We start from the raw sequence: 11,089 nt of genomic DNA on the forward strand, positions 1-11,089 counted from the left end.
CCATGCAAATCGCGTAACGATTGGGTTACCCATTACAGATGCTTCAGGCATAATTCTTCATGATCGTCAGCCACAGCTTAAAAAAAAATTGCACAGAATTCTTTGCAAGTGTGTAGTGAGTACCATGCTTCTTTGAAGAATGATGAAGGATGGCATAACGAATACCTCCCCACTACACAAAAATTATGATTCATAGTGTAGTGGGTACCCTGCAAGTGTGCTCAAACAGTTACCCAAAGAGTGCTAAAAAAAGGCTCTGAAAGGCCGCTCTTCAAGCTTGCGCTGTGACTGTGCTGCGCGTTCCGTGCAGGCCTGGCGCCTTTTTCAAGCTTTTGTATTTAGTGCCGGTGTATGCGACAATGCTGGCTATGGCTTGCCATCTTTTCTTTGATAGGTAGCATATGTGTTTTCTGTTGTGTTGTACTGTACAGACAATAAATAGCCAATGTCAAGATTTATAGAAGCAAAGATGAATACAAGTGCTCTTCAAGAATGCAGGAGGGCACTGTTGTGTTCATGTCTGTCTTTCAAAGAAGTACAATACCGGCAAGCCCCCACTCCCCCAAATTAACACATTTTCTTGCGATTTTCTAGCTGTTTTTCATGGGACGATAATAAAAATAGCACATTCTGCCCCAGCACAAAGAAATTGCGCAGTGGCAAGGGTAGTAGAGCAGTCTTAAATTCTTTCCTTCTGACAGCTGGTATCTTAAGGTGCTATGCATCTGATTTCAGTTTACAGCATCTGCAACCAAAAGCAATCACAATTGCTGTGTGTGGTTCCGAAGTGTTCCTTTCCATACATCACTCTGCCAACGATGCCACTGGCTGCTACCAATTATCGTATACCTTTAGTAAGAGACATACCGGAAGTCTCACATTATGGTGGCCATTGCAAAGTGCACGTACAACAGTGTTGAAATTGTTTTCAATATGCAATATTTAAGAACTGAAATCCCTTTGTTTTCAGTAAAATATAAGGAATGGTTTTACATTTTATTTAGTGCACATCTGTGCAGCATAGCTGGAATCACACGAATGTGAGGCGTAACTTAAATAACCATATTTTTTAATGGTTATATCACTTAACACCCCACAGCCACAGTTCATAATTTCGTGTATAAGCAGAAATACAACTCCTTATTAATCCAAAGTCACTTTATTTGAAATAAAATGACGTGTTCCCTACTCATGCATCTTAAAGACTCTAGCATGCCTAGAAGCCGAGTTGTACAACTAGACAACAGAATGAAGATGTTAATCTATTACTATTGATAGACTCTTGTGCGTTAGCATTCAGTTGAACACTTAATAAGATCATCCAAGAAGGAGTGTTGCATTCAGTGAAGGTTTTGTGAGAATACCCATTTGCCCATAAATAGGATCGTAGCTACAGGCCCACAAAAAACTGCTCAGAAGTGCATGAAGGAGTGCCGAAAATTCTGTGCTTTCTCATGTTCCACTTAGACTTATCTAAAGAGCCAAAGTTGCACTGCTGTGGCACTAGGACTAGTATACGTCTTACTATTTTATCACATGCTGATGCCTCGATCAGTTGTTTGAGAAAGAAGGCACATTCCAAGGGTTACTTGCGAATTGTGACAGCATGGTGCCAATTTCAGTTGCATTAGATCAGACTAAATGCTCAAAGTACGTCCACAAAAGGGAAAGTTGTCACCCGTATGTTTGTTGAACACACACATATGCATATGCAGATATTATGGGTGTATAAATATTCGAAATTTCGAATATTTATTTTATAGTGTTAGCTATTCAATTAGATTATCACTGGAATTTTACTATTCAAACTTGCCAAAGATAAATACAATCAACATCCGATTGAAATTGGCCCCTTCAGATTTTCCAATTATGCTTCACCTCATCACATTTTAGGATTGCGGCTTTCAGGCTCAGCTACAGTCCAAGTTACGAAAGACTCGCAGTCAATATCAAATTGACAGTGGTCCCTTCAGATTTTTATATGCTTCACCTCATCACACTGTCGTACTGCGCAAAAGCTGCCTTTCGGGCTTCGCTACAGTCACAAATATATTGACTCAAGAAAAGGCAGGTTCCAACATGGAGATGATAGATGTGGCAGAGGTGAGAGCTGAATGAGACTTGAAATTAGGGCAGCAAGACTCAAAAATTATATGCTGAAAATTTTTAGCGTAATAAATTGTAGATGTCAATATATAAACACATTTGCGAGGCAGATTCTGAACTACAGACTTGAAGAGAGCACATTTTGTCTGCCACATCAGTTGAGCTGAAAGAGGATGAGAGGCTGAGGAAACGGCATCTTGTGAGTGTGCCTCCGGCCAGACTTGTAAATGATTGTCAAGTCTAATTCTTGAAGGCATGAATAAGTTCCTCCTAGCCAGACGTCCTGAAGAGTATATATAGCAGAGGGCATGACAATCTGTAACAACTTTGAACGGGTAGTCATACAGGTACAGTTGGAACTTTGATATCGCCCAGACAACAGCTAGACATTTCTTTCCCATGGTTCGTCTATGCAGATGCTAAAATCCAGCTAGCATAAGCGAGAGCACGCTCAATGCTGTCTTGCCACTGGACAAAAACTACACCAAGGCCAATGTTACTGGCATCTGCGTGCAATTCATTTTCGGCATCTTCATCGAAGTGTGTGGGTAAGGGCCCAGGCTACAGGCGCTGCTGAAGCTCGGAGAAATAGCGTATTTTCTCAGGGCCCCACACAAAGGGAACATCTTTTGTAAGACGTGTTAAGGGAGATGCTGCGTGAAACTTTTGCAGCTTTTCGTCTTGATGTTGTGCACCAGCTCCACCAGGTTCCTGACAGTTGTAACGTCAGATGTTTTCAAGGGCGATGACAGGCACAAAAGGTCATTCGACTGCTCATACAGTGAAGACCGCTGTCTTCACATTTGCTGCATCATTATGGCTTCATGGAGGAATCCTGCTACGGTGGGTTGCACACGAGTCCTGAATGCCTCTTTACACTCCAAATCGGAAAGCGTACCTTCTCGTCTTCCGCCATTGCCGGATCAGATCACCGGAACAGCCGAGACATCTCTTCAATGAACGTGGCAATGTTTTCGTTTGGTCATTGATTCCTGGGAATGAAGAGTCGTTGAGCTTATTCTTTCCGGTCACGACTTCCATACATATTCCTCAGCCGACTACAAGAATCCAGCAAAGTTCTCGAGGCAGCTTCATGGTTCCTAAACCAAATGCGTGCCGAATCCTGCAGGTATATGCAGACATTCTCATTCGTCGGCGATGGTGACTCGACCGTATTAGCCCAGCCAGTGCTGAACATCTTCGAAAGCATCTCCATGGAAAAGCCTTTGGGTTCCCAAGGCATTAAAAAGCCATGTGGCATGTGGGGTCGTCGTCTGTTTAGTCTGGCTTGCCATTGTCACGCTTGCCATGTTTTCAGAATGTTCTGAAAGAGGGCCGAATCGGGGCCGTAAGCATAATTGCCGCCTTCCAAAGCGCTGCTGTTTGTGTCGGGATCTTCCTGGTGGTCTCAGTGCATAGACTGCTACCCAGCATCTCTACCAATAAGGACATGCAATACTGTAATGGAAACCTGAAACTAGCAGTAGAGGAGAATGTCAGGCTGGTGTAATCAGTGGCAATACGGCGTCATCATCTTTTCAGCAGTGGCACATACAAGCCTGCTAGCAACAATACTATTCGATCTTGTACTCATGGCAATACGATTATGAAGAAGGGCTTAGTGCAGGGCTGGGAAAATTTTTGACTATCCGGTGTTCTTAGCGTGCATTGACATCGCACAGTACCTGGTCCTCTAACATTTCGCCTCCATCAAAATGGGACCGCAAAAAAAAAGGGGGGGGGGGGGAATTAGGTGAAAAAGTACATGTCGTGGCATTGTTAAATAAAAACACAGATAAGCATTTGAACATGTGATTACATCGATTCGTACACGGAAAGTAAGTGGAAATGCAAACCATCTATTTACTCAGCAACACACATGAATGCGTATGCAGTGGGTGTGCAAGAGGCTTTTTTTTTTTTTTTCATGGTTACGTACATGGGGGTTGGAAAGAAGCGTGAAAAGCATAGCGTGCCGTTTTCATTATGCTCTAACCTTGTTGGCAAACCGAAAGATGCAAGAATGGTTCTTTATTGTACCATGGATCACTCTAGTGGCTTTTTATCACCATCCAGGCTACAACTGCTTCAAAAGAAGTGTGAGACAGCAAAGATAGTAGATGCCCCACCATTCGCATTTCGTTCCATCCCTGCTATAAAAGTTCTATTCATTTGAGCTGCATACGGATGAAAATGGGCATCAACTTGCCCATTTTTAGTTATCATCATACTGTTTAGCATTTTAATGAATTCACTATAAATTAAAGCTTGCCATGTATGTTTTTGATTAAAACAACATGTAAACACCGTAACAATATGTATTCTCTGTCTGCCATGTATGTATATTCGCTACCAAATTATCAGTAATGAATTGAGTTAAAATTGCTGCCAGTGACCCACAAAGTTCACTTTATTCAGAAAATAAAGTTAAACTCTGGTACGAGCTCCCTGTTAGCAGGGGAGCTCATATGCATTTTTCTATCCCCCATATCCCCCACATTTTACTGTAGGCATACTGGGGTCTCTTATACCCATATGTCCCTTATAGGTGTCTCTTATAAAAGGGTTCAGCTTTAATTCCCCAAAATAATTCCCAGGGTTGCATGCACCAAAACCACAATACGATTATGAGGCATGGCATAATGCATGTGTCTGGATTTTGACCAACTGGGGTTCCTTAACTAGTTAACAAGCATACACAACAAGCACCAGTGCTTTACTCCGATAAAGGATAATGAAGAGCAATATGGTATCAAGTAGACTACAGAATTCGTGGACACACTGTGGATAGGTGTGTACTAGTGGCATTGAGAAATCGCATGTCTGAACATGCAGCTGCCACTGCAACGTGTAAAATCCAGAAAAAAATGCAGCACCTTTTCAACTGTCAAATTACCACTGCATGCACAGTAATATAGTAAAAAGATGTTATCACTCGACTTGTTGTTTCTACGCAGCAACAAAATTGTGCAAAAAGGTGTAAGCTGCCCAGAGAAATTGTCATGTGATGAATTTTTTCTTCTCTCCTGTTGTTGCAAACCAAGGCTATAAAGTTCTTTTTATTTGGCTCCTTGGGTATGGGTTCAACTTACGGAGCTTGGTTTTTTTCTTCGAGAATATAAATTGTCAAACATCAAACTGTAGCCAAATACTACAGTATGTGTTTTAAAACTTCAAGTGGAAGTTGCCATAGATACTATTAATCAAATGTTTTTGTTTCCTGAAATGAAGTAAATTCTTGCACTCGTCCAGAGGTCATTCAGCAATAGACCTTTATGGTAGATTTAGTTAGGTGTCTGTACATGCAGAGACTTGCTTATCACATGCATTCATGCTGAAACAACACACCATTCTGCTACAATAGCAAAAACTTGTTGCTGTCGCAACAACCATAATTGACCTCTTCCACGGTTTACGTTGTTCGTCAACTTTCCTTTCATGCTTGTTTCTACCTACATCTACACTCTTCAAACCCAAAGTTCTTTGCACTGCTGTTGTTGGCATTGGCAAATCCCTCTAGTTGATGCGCTTCTGCTGACCAAATGAATGCAGATACTTTTTGGGTACAGTTCCAAGGCAAACGAGTGCCACAAGCACCCACACGCAAGTTATCAAGGTCACTTGTGCGCAGAAATGCCTCTTCAGAAGCATTGCAAGTTGTTGCTGCCAGTCAGGCAGTGTGATATACAAGTCACTCAAACGATGAAACCCTGCACCACAATCCTGCACAGGGTTGGGCACTATAGTACATTGTGATGTACTTTCTTTAAACACTGTCATTCTGAAGCACGCTTTGTTGTCTTGTCTCTATTGTCCACAGGTGGCGGCTCGTCTTCAGTGTACTCGACCTGAAAATTGTCAAAAGTAATCATGTGCAACTCAAGAGCTTCCCGCCTATAAGCTTACAAAAGGCTGGCGCTATGATAGAAAATAGACATGAATAACAGAATATTTCTGATTTAATCTTTCAAGTACCTTGGTAAATTTTGTGCAGAAGCAAAACTTACAAAGCTATCTTTTTCCCTCTTTCTTATTATGTGCTGCTATGTATTTTATAAACTGTTCATGGAACGTGTGGTAGGGATATTGTCAGATACAAAAAAACAAAAACAAAAACAAAAAACAATAGCATTCACTGACAACAAAGTTCACACAATTATGATGGTATGAGAATGTTAAAGTAGCAACAAGTTAACTTACAACAAGTTAAATAAGTTTCTCAGGCCCTCACAGTAATGGCTTTAGGGAGTAATAGTTAATTTCACTTGATTCTTACTTCAGTTGGTAAGCCCGTCATGGCTAATGAACCTATTCGAACTAAACAGTATATGCTTTTGTTTTCAATGCTTGCTACCTACAATTTAGGGTGTAACATTTTTTTTTTCCTTTTCGTGCCTTTGCAACATCTACTTTTACAATTTTACTTTTTTGGTTAAAGCCACTTGTGCATATGTAAAAATACAGATAACCAAGACGCTTCAAAGACCATGTTGCGCAACACCCCCATTTTGTCATACTATTTTACGCAGTGGTGTGCAGCATGAAATATTCGCCACAAATCCAAAGAAAAGAGAATCATGTGCGGTATGAGAGCTAAAGCAATAGAAACTAGCCCACGACTTCTATCAATGCATCTCCTTTGCATTTACAGCATAAGATGGCTGCACCTTTTCCAGTTATGCAAAAACTGCCCGATATCCAATGTTAAACAAACCGCAGTTCATGCATCTCCTGCTGTTATGGATATGTCTTGTAGTACTTACTTGCACAAGCCCTGATAGTAGAGCATATGAAACCATGGCGACTGTTGCCACACCAATTGATATCAATGAGTTGAGCCATGAGAAGGAAAACTCCTCTGACGACACTTTTGAAGCTCCTGAGTCTCCACTGCCAGTATCTGCAAAGCAAAACAAATATAAATCCCTTCATATAACCTTATGCTGTAAAGTAGGCACTGTACTGAATATTGTAAGCTCCTGAATGCGAACTCTTTGAGTAATGCGAGTCTGCACTTTGATATATTGGACAATAAAGAAAAAAAACACACACAGCAAAATGTAACAGCAATACGAATGATCTAACTCTGTGTACTACAACTACAGCCAATGGCAGAAAAACTCAGTGTGCTTCTTGCAGATCCTCGTAAAAAAAAAAAAAAAAAAAAAAACCACAAGCTGCTTTTATATTCTACCCGCTATTAAAAAAAAATTCTTGCTCATGGACACTGCAACTTGGCAGAGAGGCTGCATCCTTTCGACAACTTTGCTCCGTTGCCACCAGTAATATATCACGTTGCGTGACTCAGCATTTTTTGGAATTGAGAAAAATCTATTCTTAAAATGTACACGGCCTCTATGGTTGACTTACTTCCACAACTTAGATGCAAAGCTTTCTGCATAATTTGTGCAAGTGTTACGTGCTAAGCTGTGACTCAAGATGATGACTTCATACATACAATGATGCAGAAGAACTCACCTTTGACAGAGAAGTATCGCTGTGTAATTCTGGTAACGAATGCCGCCAAGTTGTCACATGCCTTGAGGTGGTTCTGCAAGGCGCAGTTTGGAAATGGTGCTCGTAGTAATGGAGCCAGGTGGGCAAACACAATGGCGTCCAAGGAAGTGGGGCTGAAATGGTGTTACTAGTAAAATTCTGCAATGCACTCGCTGACTTTTCAAGTAAGTGTGCTCTTCTCACCAAAAGTTTGCAATACATTATCAATAATGACGCATGAAAAATGTCCCCAATCACACAAAGATATGGTTGGGACAAAAGGAAGGTAATATTCTCAAGGTTCCTAAAATGCTGACACAGCAGGAATTAAACTTCGGAAGTAGCTAAAATACTGACTGAGGCAGAGTTGCCCAAATTATAAGAAAAATAAAACAAATTTTTGTAACGTGACACACTGATTTACCAGCACTGGAGTGTTGGGGTGAAACTAAATATAAATTGTACTTTGACCTTCATTCCTTTTTTTTAAAATATCAGTATATCTAAAAATAAGACAATTGTGTTTCGAAAGAATAAATCATTATTCTGACTTTGTAACTCTCCAATGCTCCTTAATTTTGGCATAAACCTATTTTTCTAGCAGTGTATCTACTGGTAAGGTTACTACAAAGGTAGCTGCATATTATGGTAGTTTTATTAACTTGCAAGTTTTTTTTCTTGAGTGGTGGTGCACTTACGCGACTATGCTAAGGCAAAACGTACTGTCTGCAAACAAGCAGTTCTGTTTTTTTCGTACTAGTGCCACCAAATTCCAGCACATAATGTGCCTGTAGCAAAACAGTGCAGAATTGTCTTGCACAGTCAAATGCAGGTTCCGTATCTCTATTTAATTTTGTGTACAAGCTGTGAAAACATGTCTTCTCGCAGATCCCACGATATGTAGCCTTTTGATTCCGACAAAAGAGAATAGGTAGTTCTGAAATGCACTAGAGCACGTGCACCACTGCAATTCCACTACTAAATTTCGATCTCTGAGTGGTTAAAGGGCTTTTTAATTGGCCAACAGACAACTCACCTTTGGCCAAAGAAGAACTGTTCTTTTCCAAGCCGGTGCGACAGTGTTGTCATGCACTCCTGCGCTTCCTTGAAAAGCTGTGAAGAATTGTTTGATTTATTCCAAGCAGCAATAGGAGGATAAATAATATATTTATAAGCACCGATATAAACTGGGCTGATAGTGGCTGTCTAAGACGCATATCCTCAAGCATGGAACCACACGAAAGTGGACCAAGATAGAGCCAGTAGTGTTGTCTTTAAGCGTTTAATGTAGTAGATGCTTAAATTTGTCAGATTATAAAAAACAAAACAAAAAATAAGAGCAGGGCACTTCTGATGACTAATGCATGAGCACTTAAATCTGAATGTTTCAATGACAAAAAAGCTCGCCTTATGTCTTTCCGCACAGCTATGCAAGCTGACTTAATTACGTAGTTGTACATGTATGGAATGCCATCACGACTATTTCCACCACTGAGAAGTATGCATTCTGCCATGTGTTGCGCAATCACTCGGCCCACATAAAGTTGACATTTAAGCGACCTATGCATACCGCAATCTGTGCCTGGTCGCCTTCGAGGTCAAAGCCTTGCAGTTTTGAGTCGAGGACAGCAGTGGCGGCTCGTTGCATCTGTCCAGGGATTACGTAGTTGAAGGGAAAGCCCAGAGCCTTTGCGTACCAGGGCCTTGTGAGCTCCACGTAGTTCTGGGCATCGACCCACCACTGGTAGAGCTGGAACAGAAGAAAGCATTAGCTTTTTGAAGCCAACAGGAAAACTTAGGATGCAACACTGCCTTTATACATCGCAGGCAAAGGGGCTCGAGTTAGACATTTCTAATGGCACTTTGCAAAAAAGAATAAGAACGTGCATAGGAAAAGAGAGTGATGCGTGTTTCCAGTCTATTTGTATTCTGCTCATAGCCAGCACTCCCTTGTAAATGAACTTCAATGATGTGTGCAAGCTGTTAGTGCATCTTGGTTAGTGACGCCAAAAATGCAATAAAATGTGACTGTGTGAATCTCCATAGTGGCCCTGATCCAGCATTGCAAAATGCATTACATGTTACTGAATTCACTGCAGTGAAAAATAACATGGACATAGGAATGTGGTGGGCCGTCCTTTCGTTCATGTTCACACTACAGCGGGTTGTGTACTCGTAAACTAACAAGGCCAAAAGTTTTACGACATTGCATGGTGTCTGAAGCAGCTCTGCATCCAATTCATCAGGTTGCGATACCCTTATCACTCTTTTTTTTTGGGGGGGGGGGGGCGTATCCACTCTGCTCACTGTCATATTGTCTATAATGTCACTGATCTATATATAAACCCATACGAACATTGTCAGACAAAATGCGCCCCAAATATGCAATTTCCTCACATGGTAGAGAATAGTTTACACGTACCAAGGCGGGCTTGAGTTTTTGTCTCAGCATGGCAATGTAAGCCTTCGCATCTGAAGCTTGCTGTGGCGTCAGCTTTACATCAGCGCTATAATTCTGCAATGAAAAAGATAGCAACTAATAAATAAACTACGCTCTGTCATCAAGAGCTCATGCTTCCTTGCCTGTTTTCGGAGGTAGGCCACGACATCTTGGAATTTGGTGAGCTTCGTCTCAGGTCCATGTCGCATCACCGGCAACGATCCTATAACAAGATTGCACCATTTCACATTGATACAGCGGCTATAACTGTTCGCTGCATAGAGTTTCAATTGTATAAAACTCTATGGTTCGCTGGGTTTTTTTAGAGAACATTCGCACGCGGGAAGGCTTCGGCTGCTAGAGTCAGGAAATCGAACATTTCCAGAACTTTATAGATTCCGGCAACAGTCGCAGAAACCAGCGTTGCTTTTTTTAGCGCTAGCAGAGCAGTTTTTAGCCTGTAGTGCTTACGTACCAAACCAGGGTCGACGTACTTCTCTGGTTTTCACTGGCGCCCCGGAAAACTTCGCGTACGCCTATGCAGAAATGAACAAATTAGGGTATCACGGTTATCAAAATCCCAGCACATGGAGCACACGTGACGTGCGATACCGCAAAACTAATTACCAGAACTTCCAAGCAAGCAGTGTCGATGCTGGGCAGGCCCCAGTCACCTTTCCAAATGTACACCTCCATATGATTGGCTACGTGAGTGCCTTAAGCGCGAATAAACGTACCGGTACAGTACACAAATACACACGTTTTCATAATCCCGTTTGTGAACCAGGAAGGACACGATCGCACGCTCTACAACACCACCCGATCATCGGCAACACACATCTTACCGGAGTGCGTGCGTATGTTTGTGCTGACCTCGATACCGTTATGGTCGCTGGACGAAAGAGCAGCACGAGAGGCTAGTAAAATGCCCAACATATGGCGGTCATGGCGTACTGCTCCCTTGCCTCTTTTGCAGTACACAAAAGCGTGACCTTTGAGATCTGTAACCCATACTTTAAGACAGCCGTATTTTATTTTGACATGCGC

General features: G+C 41.7%; 1 protein-coding gene across 3 annotated transcripts; it reads right to left on the reverse strand.

Annotated features, from left to right (window-relative positions):
- Positions 1-5,811: 5,811 nt before the first annotated feature.
- On the reverse strand, positions 5,812-10,997 carry LOC119159380 (metaxin-1). Of its 3 annotated transcripts, XM_037412117.2 has the most exons (9): positions 10,670-10,878; positions 10,518-10,578; positions 10,186-10,265; positions 10,025-10,117; positions 9,173-9,352; positions 8,639-8,715; positions 7,585-7,736; positions 6,870-7,006; positions 5,812-5,954 (listed from the first exon to the last, which is right to left on the reverse strand). In XM_037412117.2, the coding sequence occupies exons 1-9, from the start codon at positions 10,736-10,738 to the stop codon at positions 5,883-5,885; spliced, it is 921 nt and encodes a 306-aa protein (XP_037268014.2). In that variant the 5' UTR covers positions 10,739-10,878; the 3' UTR covers positions 5,812-5,882. The 3 variants fall into 3 exon arrangements, with proteins under 3 accessions (XP_037268014.2, XP_037268015.2, XP_075721210.1); XM_037412118.2 differs by lacking the exons at positions 10,518-10,578; positions 10,670-10,878 and adding an exon at positions 10,888-10,997; XM_075865095.1 differs by lacking the exon at positions 10,518-10,578 and having other exon boundaries at positions 10,803-10,879.
- Positions 10,998-11,089: the final 92 nt, after the last annotated feature.

The sequence above is a fragment of the Rhipicephalus microplus genome, chromosome 1 (assembly GCF_043290135.1).
Source record: "Rhipicephalus microplus isolate Deutch F79 chromosome 1, USDA_Rmic, whole genome shotgun sequence".
In the NCBI taxonomy this organism is placed as follows: Eukaryota; Metazoa; Arthropoda; class Arachnida; order Ixodida; family Ixodidae; genus Rhipicephalus; species Rhipicephalus microplus.

What these genes read in the sequence shown, in the direction of transcription:
- LOC119159380 (XM_037412117.2), bottom strand. Translation starts at nt 10,738, where the DNA reads ATGGAGGTGTACATTTGGAAAGGTGACTGGGGCCTGCCCAGCATCGAC. An exon ending in CTGCTTGCTTGGAAGTTCTG is followed by an intron (nt 10,579 to 10,669) that starts GTAATTAGTTTT and finishes ATTTCTGCATAG; the next exon opens with GCGTACGCGAAGTTTTCCGG. An exon ending in TGGCCTACCTCCGAAAACAG is followed by an intron (nt 10,118 to 10,185) that starts GCAAGGAAGCAT and finishes TTTTCATTGCAG; the next exon opens with AATTATAGCGCTGATGTAAA.